The sequence below is a fragment of the Eubalaena glacialis genome, chromosome 6 (assembly GCF_028564815.1).
Source record: "Eubalaena glacialis isolate mEubGla1 chromosome 6, mEubGla1.1.hap2.+ XY, whole genome shotgun sequence".
NCBI classification, from domain to species: domain Eukaryota; kingdom Metazoa; phylum Chordata; class Mammalia; order Artiodactyla; family Balaenidae; genus Eubalaena; species Eubalaena glacialis.
In genome coordinates this window covers 3,915,092-3,932,712 of record NC_083721.1, presented here as the reverse complement: position 1 = coordinate 3,932,712, position 17,621 = coordinate 3,915,092, and the positions used below count along the sequence as shown (strand labels likewise).

Here is a 17,621-nt window from a genome sequence, read left to right as displayed (position 1 = left end):
CAGGTGAAGATGAAGGCAGAGCTCAAGGTGATGTTCTACAAGCCAAGGAGTGACAAAGATTGTTAACAAACCCCCAGAAGCTGGGGGAGAGCCTGGGACAGATTCTCCCTCGTAGCCTCAGGAGGAAGCAGCCCTGCCCACACCTTTATCGTGGACTTCCAGCCTCCAGAACTCAGAGAGAAGAAATCCCTGTTGTTTAAACCACCCCATCTGCGGTACTTTGCTACAGCAGCCCCAGGAATCTAACACAGACAAGAAAGGGGAGGGGAGGATCTGACTTAAGATGAGGGTCCTGAAGAACCGGCCACATCCTCCTGTTTATCCTCGGACCCTGCACGCCCCGCGGAAGATCAGGGCAGAGAGCAGATGCTAGAGCAAGTCTTCTCAGCCCCAAGACATGCTGGAGTCGGGCAGCAACCTGGAAAAACTCCAGACGTCCAGGTCCCAGCCCTGGGGAATCTGATGTGAGGGGCTCTGGGGAGACATCTGGACATCAGCATCTTTTAAAAAATCCCAGGTCTTTCTAACATGCAGCTGGGGCTGGACACCACCCACCAAGGTATGGTCAAACCGCCATCAGTACTTGGTACGTGGAAAACACTCTGCTAAGGACACAGACGTCAGCGCCGGGGACCAGACGAGAGGGCAGAAGGTAAGCAGTGCGTTCACTTTCTTTTACATAGTTTCCTGATGCCCCTTCGCGTTTTAATATCTCAGGGCCGTGCGGGACGGGGGACGGGGACATGGCAGCCTAGCCTGCAGGGCACAGCACCCGGTTCTGAGGGTCTGGCTTTGCACCCTGGATTGAGCGAGAAACCAGAACCCAGGAACAGGCAAGGGGCAGCTGTGCTCAAAACTCCTTAAAAAGGGAGTCTGCACACTTCCGAGTGGTCGCTTTCTCTCGTTTAAATGACATTGCACCTGAAACGCCTAAACTTCAAGTTCTCCTCACATTAACATAAAACAGCAAGGACTTGCATCCTGGGAGCAGAGCTGGTAGAGGAGATGTGTTGGCCATAACTGTTTAAACGGCCCTGCTGGCCGTGCTTTGTTTCAACAGCATCCCCGCCTCAGCCAGCCAGACCCATGTCGGCTGTGCTGCCCCGACAGGCCTGCAATGTGGTGTTTCTGTTCTTGGTCCTCACGCCCACCCTCTGGAGCAGGTGTGCTGTGTTGTTAACTCTGCCTGTTCAGCGTCACCGCCTGAACCGGATGCTGTCACGTGTACCCTGGTGTGCATCGTCCTGAGGTCATGTGCACGGCTCACCAGGTCCGCGTTTCCCCTAACTTGACACCACTTGTCATGGCTTCTATGGGGACGTGGGCTTCCTGGACAGAGGACAGTCATGTGAGGGGAGACACAGAGGTTTGCAAATCTACAGGCTGGAGCCCCGGTTATGTCTCCCAGCCACCTCTGAGGGCGCTTTTATCTCTCGCTTACAAGTAAGGAAGCAGAGACTCGGAGGGGTGACGTGCTCTGCCCTACAAAGCCGTGCTCTCAAGCCTGGCTCTTCCGTGCTGCTAAGGATGGCGTCTGAGCTGGAAGTGGCCAGTAGGCATCTGGAGTGCCAGTCTGCAGGTGGCCGCTGGCGGAGCCTCTGGAGGGCGAGATGGATGCAGCTCTCAGAGGGATCGCAGAGCAGAGCCCGCTCTCTGGGAACGACTCTGACAGGCTTTCCAGAATGATATAAATCTCCCGAGAGGCATGCTGGCGGCCTGGGTAGGACAGAACATTCTAGCAATGTGAGCCCATCTCCAGGGTCCACAGATTAACTCATCAAACATGAAGTATAACCAGCACAAACAGAGGTTATTCCATTTTCATGACTAAATAAAAATGTCATCGTCCGTTGAAACTTGGCCAATAAAGCACAACGACCTTTGGGGTAAGTAACGCCGAAGGACATGGCCACAGGTGGGCTCAGTGGACGCCAATGTGGCTGCACCGCAGGCGGGTGTGAGGTCGTAACTCAGACGGGCGAGTGCCCCCTCGGCTGCTGGTAGGCGGCCGTGACTAATGGACATCGGAGCTCGGTTTCCTGGGCCAGTTTGCCCAGAATGCCCAGTGACTCCATCCCAATACTGAGCTGAGTGCTGCAGGGAAGGCTCCTGGTGGATGTGGTCCAGATCTCCCATCAGTGCCTGAGCTCTAGGAGATAACCCGGAGTGAGGTGGGTGGGCTTCATCCAATCACTGAATGCCTGAGAACAAAAAGGAAGGCTCCCGGGGCGGAGATTCTGTCCCAGGACTGCCAGTGCTAGCTCCTGCCTGCCCTGCAGATTTCAGACTCGTCAACACGAACCGGTTCCTTGAAATACAGAACCTATTGGTTCTGCTTCCCTGGAGAACCCTGACCGAGAGAAGAACTCTAGTTTGGTATGTCGCAGTTGACTCTGGGCCCACAGAATCTGTCACCCTTTGCTCATAGGGAAATTCACATCAATGGGGCAAGGCAGCTGGGGCCGTTTGGATTTAATAAGCCCACCTCCTTCACTCTGGGCTACCTCATCCACCCAACAGGCAAGAAGCAAGACTCAGACCTCACTCCCAATCTTAAAGATGCCTGAAGGTAAGATTTGGAAACAGGTTATGTGAAATTTAAGGCAAATAACCAAAATCTTAGATGGGACAGGGAAGAGAAAAAAAATCTTTCCCGGGTTCTAAAAACAATCATAAGACTAAAGGTTAATAAAAAAAACAATCATAAGGCTAAGGTATAAACAAATATATGAAGGAATTAAAAATAATTATTCTAAATTATAGCTTTAATATTGCAAATATTCCCAAATTTATTCCCACTCATCTCAGTTTAACAGACGTAAATTGCTCATTGAAGAATGCATCTTAACATCTTATAGGTAGGAAAACAGTGACCAAAAGCAACCTTATAAATTATAGTTTGTTGCCCAAAGAACAGCTTTAGATTACAAGGGGAACCACGGAAGGCCCAATTACAGAAGTGACGACTTTTTAGAACCAAGGACAATTAAGGGAGTCGGTCTGTCTGAATCTCTTGGCGAGGTTGTTTTGTCGCACCAGCTAACACAGGGATGCCTTCCCCTGAGACGATGGCCCTCTACTACCAGACCAGGGCACTTTGAAGGAGGAAGATGGGAAAACTGGCATCTGGGGACAGTCAAAGTGGAAAGTGATGGGAGGGAAAAGGAAGGGGGGAGGGGTTAACTTCCGGCTCAGTTATGATATGTGCTTTTCTCATAGCAAGGCTATACTTAATTAAAAAATATATATAAAAAACCAAAATAACTTACTGTGTAGGCAATTAATTCTGGTTGGCATAGCGATCCTCTTAAGTTTAAGGGGATGAGCAGGAGATGGAGAGAAGGAAGAGGTGAAAAGAAAAGTTTGCAACAGCAAAATCAGAACAAGAGACGGTAAGAGTTTGAAGCATTTGCGTTATATACAACACGTGACGTTACTGTGCAGGATGCTTGGCAAGGTTTGTTTTTGTTTTCCTTTTTAATATTTTTCAAAGTCTCCACCAATGCTTTTGTTCTTACTTGTGGTAAAATACACATAACATAAAATGCACCATCGTAGCCAGTTCTAAGTGTAGAGTTCGGTTGTATTAAGTACATTCACATATTTGTACTAGCACATCAATGCTTTGTTAAGCTAAAAATGAAACCAAATTTGAGGAATGTATTTCCTGTCTTGGCTGCATCATAACCATATGTACAAGGAACAAGGACTCTCCAATCAGCAGAGGTCCAGGGGAATTCTAAATAGGCAGTCTTGGAAAGCTAGAGCGAACTCCTTCCTATGACAGGAGATGCAGGTGGTTCTTGAACTGAAAAATAGGCTTCAGTTTACAAAGGAGAGAAAACTCCACAGAGCTGCCCCCTAGATCACCAGTGTGGAAAAAATTCTGGTGGAAAAGAAAAACTATTTGGTACCCATAAAGCGTAATCATCTAAGGTTCTGACGGTATCTCGTAGAGATGCCGAGTGCAAATCTCTCAGGAAACAATGGAATGAAAAGCAATTTTTAAAACGCTGCCAAATGTGTCCCTTTAAAAACTCCCGGGTCTGTGCAGCGCTAAGAGCGAGGTGCATGACTGCTGGCTCAGCATCCGTGCGCGGCCCCAGCTGCCAGGCCTCAGGGTGGAGCACAGGGCACACCTGCCGGCACCAGGTCCCCAAGAGTGAGGGTGTCATCCACCTGGCTGGTGACGGGAGAGGAGCAGGGTGGCCAGGACACAGCAAGGACGGAAACCCAAGGGAAAGAGCTCCCCGGAAGGGACAGCAGAGGGAGGGAGGGAGGCAGGGCAGGAGGGACGGGATGAAGGAACAGCGGTCTCGGAACGGACCTGGGGTGGTGAGGCTCGGCCTTCCAGAATGAACGGACGGCGGGAGGGAGGGGCGGGTTCTGTGAGAAGAGGAGGTGGGCTGCTGGTCCATCAGGTCACAGACGGGGCAGCCCACCTGCACCCCACCCTGCCCAGCGCCCACCTGCCTTCCTCAGGTCCCGGTGAGCCCCCTTGGGCTGCTCTGGCCCCAAGACAAAGCCCAGGCCGGGGGGCGCGTGCCGGGCTGTGGACCAGCAGCCGGGCCACCTTTTCCATAACAGAAGCCAGGGAGCCACCACAGAGGGCAGGGCTCACTCCCACGCTGCTCCCGGCCACCCGACGGGGTCCTGGGGATAAGGCGCCAGGACCGGGCAGCGGGCAGACAGAGTCCAGTCTTCATCGCAGGGTCTGGAAATCACATCCAGGAATCCTGCTCCGTCCTCTCTCCCCTCCTCTTCTTCTGCCTCCACCCCGTCTGTCCCGCTCTGCTCCGGCGAGGGGGTGGGTCATGGGGGAGCCCAGGAAGCGAATGGGAAAGAGGAGGGCAAGGCAAGAAGCCGACCTTCCCCGGCGGGGCTCTCGGCTCGGGCCCGTGGACACTGGGGCCACGTGATGCTGCGGTGGGGTGTTGAGCGCCACCCCTGGCCTCCACCCACCTGAAGCCCCCAGCACCCTCTGCCCCCAGCTGTGCCAACTGAAACGGTCTCCAGCCATGGCCAGTGTCCCCCGGGGAGGGGGCACGATCGCCCCACGTAGGAACCACTGGTCCGCGGCACCAAGAACAGAGCAGCTCCAAGGTTCCCGACCCGAGTGGCTGAGATTCCTAATGTCTACACTCGCGGGGGAGCCGGGACTTGGTGCAGAGTTGCACCCAGGACTGCTGGTTTGGCTCCGGCCCCTGCCTGGGCTCTCCCGTCCTGTCCTCTGCACCGGGCTCTCCTATTACTGCCTGGCCGGTGGGGTTCTCGGGGAGGTGGGCGCACGTGGTGGGCACATCCCCATTTACAGAGGAGGGAGCTGAGACTCAGTGAGTCTTGAAGCCTCACGTCTAGAACTGGCCCGAGCCTCTGGACTATATTCCCTCGGCAAGTATCTTCAGGTCACCATCGTGCCAAAGCACCGTCTGGGAAAAACTGCACGCGTTGAAGACATTTACAGATTTAGAGCACTGATTTAGCGCTAATGAGAAACAGTCGCTTATTCTAATGCAATGATTCCCTCACCACTGCACACATATTAAGTTAATCAGCTAATTTTCTAGGGAGCTCATCTCCCCGTGGACCCTGTTAGGGTCGAGTGGGGAAGTCTGGTTTGCTTTCCGTTGGAGTGGGGGTCTGAGAGGCACACAAGGGGAGGGGTGCCCATCTCCGCAGCTGAGGGAACCCCGGTCTCTGCCCAGCTCGCCTCTTTGGCTCCATCGTGGTACATGGCTCTTGGTGACCCCTCTCAATGCTCTGGATAGTTCTACTCCTGCGGGGAGGAGTGCCCAGACAGAGGAAGGGGCGCTTCTAGCCATGAACAAAAATTGCCTCCACAAATGAAGAGAGATGACCCGGCCGCTCACACTCGGAAGGATTCTGAATACAGCCCACACCCCCTACCCCTGCCCGTGGGCTCTAAATGGGCTCAGATGCTCAGCGCAGGTGTTCCTGCAGGTGTAGGGGCGCTGAGGGTGGGGTGCCCTTGTAGAGGAGAAGGGAAGGAAAGCAGAGGGTGAGAACTTGCTTAGCCTGGAGACTAGTAGGACAGCAGAGCCGCGGGGCGGGGGGGAGTGGGGGGGAGTGAGGGGGGGTGGGCAGGGAGGGCACGGGAAGGGCTGGTACCTTTACGCTTCTGGGAAGCGCCCGGCTCCAGCTCAGACACGCTCAGGGAGCTCTCCGATTGCTCGTCCCCAGCGGGCTCCAGCGGGGCCTGGCCACCCCACGCCCCGGCCGGGGGCTCCTTCTCCGAGTCCCAGGAGTCCAGCTCAGTCTCCTGGGGCTCCAGGGCCAGTCGGGCCCCTGCTGGGGTCTCCTCCTCCTCCTCCTCCTCCTCCTCCTCCTCCTCGGGCGGGGCAGAGGCCACGGCCGCCCCTGGCTGGTCCGGGGCATCCTTCTGGCGGGTGCTGTCCATGGAGGCTGCGTAGTCCAGCATCAGGGAGGCGTCGTTGTCCTGAGATAGCGAGGTCTACCCGGGGGCCGAGAGACAAAGTCAGGGTAAGGAAGATGCCAAGGATACTTGGAAGCAGCAGCGGGCGAGGAAAAGCCTCAGCAGCCCTGTCCAAACATCCTGGCTGGCGGTTTCAGCGTCAGAAGGCGCCCCGGCCCTCCAAGGAGGCAGCTAAGGGAAGCATGGGCTCAAACGCAGTGGACGAAGGTCTCCTGTGGCAGAGGGTCGGCCCGAGGTCGCAGGCTGGAGGGGTCTGGGGGAAGAGCATCCTTCCTACGTATGGGATGGCAGACAGGGTGACAGAGGATGTGAGCTCTGGAGTGCCAGATTCGATTTATCTTTAACCTTTGTTCCTACAGCATTTTTGTGTTTCCTGCAAGGAGGAACTGACCGCTATGCACTTTGTATCCTAAGAGTTATCTTTATATGTAAAAGAGATGTAGGTGCTTGGGGGTGGGAAAGTGGTTCTCTGGAGGGCAGGAAAGTGACTGCAGGGACATGGCGGGGGTACCTGGGGGCCGGTCTGCTGTTCCTGATCTGCGTGGCAGTTGGACAGGAGAGTCTGCTAAGTGACAGGTGACAACTGCCCTTTTCTGAGCCAAGTCAGGAGTGCCCACTGACTCAGTTTGGGACAATTTTATCAGCAGCAAAGATATTAACTGCAGTCGGTTGGATGGACTAAATGATCTAGAATAAAATCTTAGAGAAGGCACAGAGGAGGAGACGGTCACGAGTCTTGTCCTTATTTCACTCATTTATTTATTCATCCTAAAGAAAACCCAACCATTGGGCCAGGCGCTTCCAGAGACGCCATCGCCCCCTGCTGGCTGCCTCTGGAAGCGCACTCAGGAAGCCCAGAGACTCACCTGGCCCCTGGACACTATGGCCACATTGGTGACTCACCTCTGGCACCTCCCAGGACCTGTTCTGGCCCCTCTCCCAGTAGCCAAGGGGTCAACTGTCATCATGCCCTCCCGCCCCACCCTCTCATGCCCTCAAAGTATCAACCCACCCTCCGTGTCCAAAAATTCATCTTCCTCATCCCCTCCCAACTACCAAATGTCCCACCCGCCCCTCCATTGCTCATATTCTCCTTGCTTGTCCTGAAATGTTAAAAAGAGTAAGGGACTGTAATGTGGGCCCTTGCCCTGAGGGGCTGGCCTCTCCAGCAGCCTGGCCTGCCCGGGGTCCACCAGGGACGCCTTGCACCCGCCATCTGCTCTGGACAAAGCTCACAGAGCAGGAGAAGGAAGGCATGGGGATCAGGATGAGTTTTAAAACAAGCTTCGTTTCTCTGATTCTGAAAGGCATAAACATTCACTGCAAAATGGAAACGGTTTGGAAATGTGTGATGTGTGAAGTGAAAGCTCCCCAAGATGGGGCGGCGATGAGGGTGGAGGTTCTGTCCCAAAGGGGAGCTGACATCATGCTGGTCTTTCTCTTTCAATAATTTGTCTTCACATGATTCACCCACCTCTCAACAACCAGAGCATCCCCGGTCAGAAACGTTCACGTTTCCTTCCTCAACAGGATAAGCTGCATAAACGAAATACCACGAATAGCCCCTCGTAGGTGAGGGGATGTAACCTGACACCTGGGGGGTGGAACTCGCTGGCGCTGATCAAGGGCTGGGGCGGGGCTGACGCAGGCTGAGAGGCCGGCTCACCTTGGAGACCCCAGATATGATGATGGTGCTCTTCTTCCGCGGGGATTTGAGCTTCAGCTTCGAGGACTCGCTGAGCTGTCGGATGGCGACTTCGGCCACCGGGTCGGCACCGTTCAGCACCAGTAGCTCTGCCGGAGGAAAAGCGGGCGTGAAGCACGTTAACAAAATCTGAAGCTTTGACAGGAACTTCTGGGGTGACGGATTTGGTCTTTAAGCATGGGTTGGCAAATATTTTCTGTAAAGGGCCAGGCAGTGACTTTGCGGGGCAGCCGGCCTGTCACAAGTACTCCACGCTGACTTGGAAGCTAGGAAGCAGAGACCGGACGTAAAAGTGTCCACGGCTGGGTTCTGGGGAAACTTTACGAGCAGGACAGGTGATGCCCCTGGGTCTGGAGCTGATGCTCTGTGGTTACACACACTCACCAAGGTGTACGCTTCAAATCATGCACTTTAATGAATGTAAATATGCCTCGATTGAGGTGAAAAACAGAAACCTCTGAGCTTTGGGGAGATTGTGAACTTTGAAAGGCAGCGCAGCTACTCCCTGGCCCTCCCAGGAGTGGTCGAACACAAAAACTAGTGTTCAGGGTGACCGAGGGCTGGTTCACAGAAGCTGCTTCTTCCCAGGGTTAATTCCACACCTGGGCCAACATCCGGGGAGTGCTTAACACGGACCTGCGCCCTGCAAAGAGCTCCGTGCACATTATTTCAGGTAATTAACCCCAAGCCCTCTGAGGGAGGTGACTTTCAGTTTCCATCTGAAAAATGGGGCAGGTAGGAGACAGCCAGGTGGGCAGCGGAGCTGAGATGCCCGGCCAGGTCTCTCCCACTTGGAGCTGATGCTGGAACTCACACTAAGGTGTCTCCTGCTGCAGTTAAATGAAAAGGACAATGGGATTAAGGGGCAGGAGGTTACCAGGAACTTTTTCTCAGTTTGGCCTCGGCCTGCTGACAACAGATGCTACATTTTTGTGTGTGTGTGTGTGTATATATATTTTAACGACTTAAAGTGTACATTGATATCCCACAAAAGGAAGATCAACTTTTTTGGTAAACATATACACATAAAATTTTATGATAACTTTCAGTTAAACAACAAAAAAATTTATGATATCAACTCAAAGTAGTAAAGGAAATTTTACTTCCTGAGAATTTTTTTTACAGAAAAAAATTTCTCAACTTAGAACTTCCTAGAAAATGTCTAGGTCAATGCCAGGAGGGTTTGGAAAGACCTTTAAGAGAAGGCCAGCCCAGCATCTTTCTCGGAAGTAGAGGTGGATTTGGTTTCAAGAAACTAGGCCTGTTGGAAGTGATAAAATGGAAGAAATCCTTTAGGAATCACTGGATGTAAGATACTATTAAAATCTCTCTAAAAACACAGATGCTCCATTTCCCAAGGCGGCGGCGAGGGACCAAGCGGCTGAGAACTCTGGGGCTGCCGAACCGGGGGGAAGAGCGGGACGTGGTGAGGACACCTGGGGAGAGGGCTGCGCTGTGAGTCCCAGGCCTTGGGACACCAGTCGGGGGGGCGCTGACCCCAGAGCTTCTGTCCGTCCTCAGCGAGCCCGTCCAGGCGCCAGCTGTGCCTGAGAAAGCCTGCAGGGCTCCTGGCTGCACGGTGCGGGCCGGTGCCAGCACCCACAGACCAGAGGGGGAACCACAGCGGGGACGTCAGCCCGGGGTGAAGGTGCCCCCGTGGTACAAAGCAGAGCTGAGAAACGGCCCCCAGGAGCGGCCAATGAGGGGCATTGCTTCTGTCTAGGATTCTGCAGTTGGGGGGACCCTGCAGCTTCTAAACAACCAGGGAAGCTCCCCCAGGGAAAGAGGCAGTTTTCCACTTCCGCCAGGTTCAGAGAACACACGGCCATCCCAAGACAGCAGCCATCAAATGAGAGCTGCCTGCCCACTGCCTGCTCCCCCCGTCCTATCCTTGACATTGGCAGGATCAGACACAGGACTCCGGGGACGGGGGTGGGGAGAAGCTGCCCACCCGGCCCTTCTTAGCCTGCAGGTCACACGTGAGCGAAGGGAGAAAATTTAACCCCCAAATTTAGATTATGCTCTGATTCCAAGGGACAGTGACACAAGCGGCCATAAAAGTGGGAAATCTGCATCCAGAGTTCCAGGGGAAACTAATCCTATTAAACAGGTGTCAGGGGACAGTGGGGGACAAAATAAATTGCCTTTATGATTATGTCCCCTGAGTCCTGCTTATTTTATGACATCCGTGTAACTAGTACGTTGAACAAGAGAAAAAATAACATTCAGAAATTTTACACAGTGACGCATAAGCTGGCTTTTTGTGCTTATTTTGTTCAAGTGTTCCCTAAAACTTAAGGCAGGGATGCCAACGCCACTCCTGGTCTTCCATCGACTTGCATTTCCCTTTTCTCCGTCTAGTTCCTCACTTACTATATTAAAACACCTCTCCCCAAACTCTAAAAAGGAAAAGCGTCCTTCTCACCAGATGCGGGGCTCGAGGGCAGAGCCTGAAGGAGCTGAGCGGGGACCATCTCGAGCGGCCTTGCGTTACCTGTATCTGAGGAAGAGAACATCTTGCTGACGGGGGCGCCGTGGCAGGAGATGGCCTGGATGGAGATGTCCTTCTCGATGACCTTCACCTTGACAGGTGTTCTCAGGGGAGATTCTGCCCGGGAGAAACCCTGATTACAACAGCCCGCCGAAAGCTGCCTGACCATTACAGTTACCGGAAAGTGAAATCACACCTCACTTCAACTCTACTTCATGCAGTTGGAAAAGGTAAGAGGCAAACCTTAAGATATTTTTAACAACCTCTCTGATTCTTTTTTTGGGGAGGGGAGGAATGCCCAAAAGGGGCATTGGAAGCCCAGGTTTAAATAAAATTTCAGAAACCTTTTAATTAAGCCGGAATTTCACTTTCTGTTTTTCATTCAAGAACAGTGCCAAGTGATTTATTCTGGGATGATAATACTTTTGTACAGGCAGGAGGAACACATTATAAATTTAAAAAAATAATAAATCATACACTTATACAGAAGTTGTCTCCAAGGCAGTGGCTATGGGGACAGGTACAGAATTCGGCTAGATCTAAAATGAGTGCACATCAAGCCTTCGAATGAATGATTTTTAACATAAGAAACTATGTTGGCCGCTCACATCTAATGTTTCAAGATAGTGTGCTGTCCCCACGTAAACGTCATGGAGTACTTAATGTAACGAGATATTTCATCTAGTATCTAGATTATAGCTTCAGAATTCACTACAGGTTTGAACCTTGCTTTGGCATGTCATGTGTCTGACAAGATAGAAAGATAATTGTCTGAAAAAAAAAGCTATGCAGAAGCCTTGCCAATTACCATTCTTCCCGTACCAGGACATTTTCTTACAGATAATCCTGCAGCCTACAGCGCTCTGCAGTTTATAGAGGCAAGACATTTACAGGCGAGGCGTGACTTCAGAGTTTCTGTGGGGCGGAAACTCACCGGAGCTCAGCGGGGACGCCCTCCCTGCATCGAAGCGAGGCTTGGTTTTCACGGCAGTGACAGTAGTGACCACGGTCCCGCACGGCATCACCGTGCGGTCTTTTTCTATCTTTGCAGCAGGAACAGGTGGAGGCATTTGCCAGGATTTCGCTTCACCGGGTTCGATGTAAGAAAACTGCAGAGAGGGCTGGTTACATGCTTTGTAGTCAGCGCAGACGGACACCCCACCATGGCACGCTGACTGCCTTTCAATAACCTCTGATTTCTTTAGCTGTCGCTTAGTATCATAAGTAACTTATAATTAACCGATTTCCCCAGAACTGACACAGGATGATGAGACCCAGGCTCAAGCCCAGCCACTCAGCACATAATGATGGGAACAAAAGCTGGAGAACCAAACGAAATAAAAGAGCCCTTTCTGGGTTAGGCCTGCGTGAAAGGGCATCACGGAAAGTTATGTCAGGTAGACAATGCAACACAACCCGGGGCAGGAAGCATCCCATTCACGTCTAGAAATGCCTGGGAGGAAACATCAGGTCTTGGACAAGCTTCTTGCTTTATGTTGAAGCGAGAGCAAGACTCTGACAGACATAAATGAAGATGCCCCTTTTCTCAAGTGGGTCGAGCTGGGCCTTGGCATCGTAGAGAATGATGTCATACCTCTGCAGTGACCGAACCCAATGCTGAGCTGCCCGAGGAGGACCCGCTGGTCAGCGTAAAGCTCTGTGGTCCAGAAGGCTGCTTCTTGAACAAATCCAAGGGGACAGTCGTCATCGCCAACAGAGCTAAAGAGACAGGGGACAAGCAGGGAGCATCGGGGGTGTCTCCATGGGAACAGGACGCCCGCAAGCGGCTGCAACCAGAACCAACTCTGGATGCGCGCCCCGCTCACTGGGAAATGCTCCCGTTTCAGAACGTTTTAGAAAAGTCAAGGTCATAAAAGACAAAGGAAGGCTGTGGAACTGTTCCAGACCAAGGGAGGCTACAGATGTGACGATCAAGAGGTAGTATCTGATCCTACACAGGACTGGGAAATACTGCTAGGAAGGACCTCAGGGGCTTGGCTGATGGAAACTGGAATCTGGGCAGTAAAGAAGTGGACCAATGTAACTCAAGAAGCTGATAACTGTGCTGTGGACAAATAACATCCCTACTCTTAGGAAATACGCACTAAAGAATTTAGGGTAAAGGGCCAGGATGCCCGAAACTTACACTCACATGGTGCACACATTTACCCTCGGGGTGTGTGTGTGTGCGCGTGTGTGTGTCCGTGTGTGTGTGTGTCCGTGTGTGTGTGTGTGTGTGTGTCCGTGTGTGTGTGTGTGTGTGTGTGTGCAGACAGAGAGAGCAAAGTGAGAGCAACCAGCAATTGTGAGTACAAATGATAAAGGAAATGGGGCAAAATGTTAAAAATATATGAGCCTGAGTAAAGGTTATATGGTTGTTGTTTGTTCTGGGTTTTTTGTTTTTGTTTTTTTTTTTAAGTTTGAAATTTCATAGATCCCATCAATCTGGACTGGAATGAAATTCCAATGGAGCCGACGGGGGTGGTGCCCCAGGAATGGATTAGGCCAACAGTGGTTCCGCCCTGTGTTCAGACCACACGCCCTCTCTTGGAATGTCAGTTCTTATCTCAGGAGCATCCGAGTTATCTCTAGACTACAGAACCAGGGAAAGTGCCTCAAAACCCTTGCTAATAACTAGGAGCTTGAATTGTTTTTTCCCATGCCTCTGTAACTTTAGGAGGTAACCAGATGGCTTGGTTTCACAGCTGAATAAGCCAGGGAAGGGTCACCTCTCCCAATTTTGGTATGTTCATAGGGATTTTTAAAAACCTAACAAATACTGAAACTACTGATGTACACACATACACACACAGGTCCATGTTCACTTTAGTGATTTTTACCTCTATTTGTTGCTGACTTGTATCTAAAGCATGTGTCCAAGTTAAGCTGCTGTGGCTTATTCTATACGGAAAAGTCAGCTGTAATTCATGGAGACAGAGAGCAGAAGGGTGGGGGCCAGGGGCTGGGGGAGGGGTCTGGGGAGTGAGTGTCTAATGGGGACAGAGTTTCGGTTTTGTAAGATGAATTCTGGAGATGCATGGCAGTGATGGTTGCACAACCATGTGAATGCACTTAATACCACTAAACGCTACACTCAAAAATTGCTAAGATGGTAACTTTTAAGTTATATGTATCAACACAATTAAAAACTGAAGAAAAAAAAAAAGTAAAAGGTCTATTAAGGCTAAGAGGGTTGAGAACTGCTCTAAGCCAAGAACTGTTGAATAAAAGATATTGGATATTTGTTTAAAAAAAAAAAAGAAAAAGAAAAAGAAAAGAACCAGTTGAATATACTCTTTCCCAAAATGTTTGACCTTGCTAGTAACAGAATGGACTTTCAACCAAACATTCCCTTGGGAAGACCTGGAGTGGCTTAGGGGGAGGGGCCGAGGCTCTGCTGGGTCTCCCGCCCTCCCCACCCCAAGGCCCTGGTCAGGGCCGCTGGATGACCCTTCCAGAGAGCAGGGTCTCCGTCCGCCTACTGACCACCCACCTTCTGAGGACTGCCCATCCTCTGAAATCTGCAGGTGCAACTCCCTCGACTTGGCATTCAACTCACTGTGGAAAGGAAGAAGGGCCATGAATCCTTAAAAATCCTTTACTATTTTCTTGAAATAGTATTTTTTTTCCTGATGATAGAAAGGAATGCAAATCACCATCAATATTTAAGAAACTGCAGAGATATATAACCAAAATACAAAGATTATCTCCAACTTCACCATCTAGAAATAGTTCCTGTTAATATTTGGTGACTAGTCTCCTAGGGTAATCCAATGGGACTTTCTGAATGATGGTGGAAATGTTCTGTAGAGCTGCTATCAAATTCGGTGGCCACTAGCCACATACGTCTATTCAGAACTTGAAATGAGGCCCGTGCAAACTGAGGAACTGGGTTTAATTTTGTTTACTTTTAATTAATTGAAATTTAAAGAGCTACATGTGGCTACTAGGTACTGTATTGAAAGATATAGCCATATAATTGTCTGAAAACAAATATAGAACATAACATACCTCCCTCCTCCTTTGTAACCTATTTTTTTCACTTAAGATATCATGGACATCTTTCCATGTCAATAACTACAGAGCAACATCCTTTTTAATAGGTGTCTAGTATTCCACTATCTGGCCTTAAGAGATTTTATTCAGCCAATTCCTTAATAACCAACCCTTAATAATGGGTTGTTTCCAATATTTTGTAATTATAAACAAGCTGAGATAAATATCCTCATGCATATATCTTTGCACACACTGTGTGATTATTTCCTTAGGAAAAGAGCAATTGCCAATCAAAAGGTACATGCATATAAGAGATTTTCTTTTTTTATACATATTGATGACTTCCAGAATGATTATTCTAATATATACAGTACTTCCACTGGCCTTTCGTACTTTTTCTTTACCAACCTATAAGGTGAAAAACAATCTCTTTTGTTTAAGTTTGCATTACTTTAGCTATTTCTGAGATTGAACATCTTTTCAGATGTTTCTAGCTATCTATAGTTCTTACTTTTGCTTTTCTAGTACAGAAATTTTGCCCAGTTTTCTAAGAGAGTGCCCATATTTTCATTAATAATTTATAAAGGCTCTTTATATTATACATGGGACACCTTCTTCCATTACTTTTTCTAATTATTTTTGTTTACGTACCAGAAAGTGATTGATTTCTGTATTTTTGTACTCAGCTACTTTACTGAAATATTATTTATATTAGTTTTTATAATATTATTATTTCTACCCTATATTCATTATTTCAAATAGTTTCAATTGATTTTCTGGAGTAGTCTAAATATGCAATAATATTATCTCCAAGTAATGATTAGTTTTGCCTCTTCCTTTCCACTACTCGTGTACTATTTCTTTTTCTTATCTAATTGCATTAACTAGTACTTCTAGAACAAAACAGTGGGTATCCTTCTCTTGACTTTAGTGGGACTGTTCCTACTATTTATCACTTACAGTGATTTTTTTTTTTTAATCTTATGAAAAAAGGGACCATAAATCTTGTTCTAATTAAGTTTTAAAAATTAGAAATGGTTATTAAATGTCACTGAATATCTTTTGGGCATATAGAGAAATAATAAGTTTGTTTTCTCCCTTGATCTAGTGACACAGTGGATTTCATTAATAGATCTCCTCACATTAAACCATCCTTGCATTTTCGGTATGAACTCAGTTGGTCTTGGTGTATTATTTTTAATGTGCTACTGGATTCTATTTGATAATACATTACTCAGAATTCCTACATCATAATTTATAAGTGGTCTATAATTTTCCCTTTTTCCATTCTCTTTGTCAGATTTTGGTATCAATCAGAGGTTTCCTTCCATTCTGCTCTGGATGGTGTGTGTTTCTAAAGCAAGTGGAAGGCCCAACAACAGATCTCTCATCACAGCAGGGCGTGGGTATGTCGGTGAGGAGTGAATCGATACTAAGAGCTGCCTTCAAAAAGAAATCCATGTCTGACTTACAGCTTCCTCAGACGCTTAATATACTTCTTTTTAAATTTTTATATTTTCTTTTTTTCTCCCTCGCTCCCTCCCTTCCTTCCTCCCTCCCTCCCTTCTTTTGTAGGAACAGTGCTGCAGAATGGTTTTAGAATTTCGCAGTCTTGAGTAGGTGTGGCCATGGAAACCCGGGCCCCTTACGCACAAGGTGAATTCTTCTTCCCAAGTGAGGGTGGTAGTGTTTTTCGAGAGGGTGCTGGAGAACTTCTGGACGGGATCATTCAGCTGAACTACACATACTGGGTTAATGTTGCCTGTAATCAAACAGAGGGGCACCGTATTGGCTTTTATTTTTGTTTTCTAGTTGCATATAAAAGAAAGGCTGAATTAAATGTCTGGTCTTGGCTCACTGGACCCTTGGCTCAGAGGGTCCAGTGTTCCTTTCATTTGCCATTTACAAACTCTCAAAGCACCTCATCTGGGGTTACAGATTCTATTCTCACTGGATGTCCATAGCCCCAGGCTGCCCCAAGTGCCCCTGCTCCCCCCTCAGTTCTGACTGCGGGCACAACTCTCTGGTGGGAGCCCTCCCTGGGGGCAACATTACTCCAGCAGGGATGTGGGCCCCACTTTGGACAAGACTAACAGCTTGGAAAAGGAAGGGCATCTGGGGTAACTGCTAAATTTGGGGATACCTCACAGAGAACCCATTCCCCTCTTACAAAGATGTAGGTTTTTATACCTAACTCAGCTCAGTCAAAACTTTTTGAGGTATTTGATCCAGATAACAGGACATTTCACTAGTGAACAGTTGTGTCTGCTTTGAGGCAATGCTTGCCCCATGGCAGAAAGCCGTGAATATACCGTGTAATCAATAATCAATGGTAAAGCACTGGAATGCGTTGGCCCTTTACCGTGTACCAGGTGGTGTTCGGTGTTCTACACACATCATCTTACTAATCACCACAGTCACTTTCAAGGAGAGACTCCGACTCAGATGGGGACCTGCTGGCAGAGGTTAGAAATTGGGACCCCAACCCTGGCCGACTGGGTCCCGGCTGCTAAGCGGCGTGGCCTCAGGGGGCAAGGTGTGAGTTACCAAAACACCACCCATACCCAGCTTCATTCACAGAGTTTCTAGGTAGCTCAGTGTGTTCTACCTGTACTTCTGGAACGGGAGGAAACTCCCCACAAATAAACATAAGTAACCCCAATGTTCTCAGACAATACAAAGAACTCATTGCTACTCTTAGCAAAAACTACACCACAGTGGAAAGATGTGTCCGGTCCCAAGCTACTTGGCATCCGGGGTCTCGGCAGTGACTCAGAATCACCGGAAAAGAGTCACCCGCTCTGCAATGTTTCTGTCTTGTCTCCATAGCAGCCTCTCTGGGCAACACAGGGTTCCCAGTGGGCCCAAAGCCTTCCGGACACCCATAATCCCCCCATGTGGCACCCCCCTTCCACAGGAGGAAGCAAAGGCCACGGACAACCCACAAGGCGCCTCCTCCCCTCTGCTCACACCGC

General features: G+C 49.5%; 1 protein-coding gene across 3 annotated transcripts in view; it reads right to left on the bottom strand.

Annotated features, from left to right (window-relative positions):
- The window catches only part of C2CD2 (C2 calcium dependent domain containing 2), a 57,450-nt gene that overhangs the window by 2,832 nt on the left and 36,997 nt on the right, over window positions 1-17,621 (bottom strand). For all 3 annotated transcript variants that reach the window (XM_061193883.1, XM_061193884.1, XM_061193885.1), the window contains 7 exons: window positions 16,300-16,408; window positions 14,144-14,208; window positions 12,245-12,369; window positions 11,585-11,759; window positions 10,654-10,767; window positions 8,121-8,248; window positions 6,130-6,472 (listed from right to left, as the gene is read on the bottom strand). In XM_061193883.1, the coding sequence (XP_061049866.1) occupies window positions 6,130-6,472; window positions 8,121-8,248; window positions 10,654-10,767; window positions 11,585-11,759; window positions 12,245-12,369; window positions 14,144-14,208; window positions 16,300-16,408 (1,059 nt within the window). The remainder of the gene's footprint in view (window positions 1-6,129; window positions 6,473-8,120; window positions 8,249-10,653; window positions 10,768-11,584; window positions 11,760-12,244; window positions 12,370-14,143; window positions 14,209-16,299; window positions 16,409-17,621) is intronic.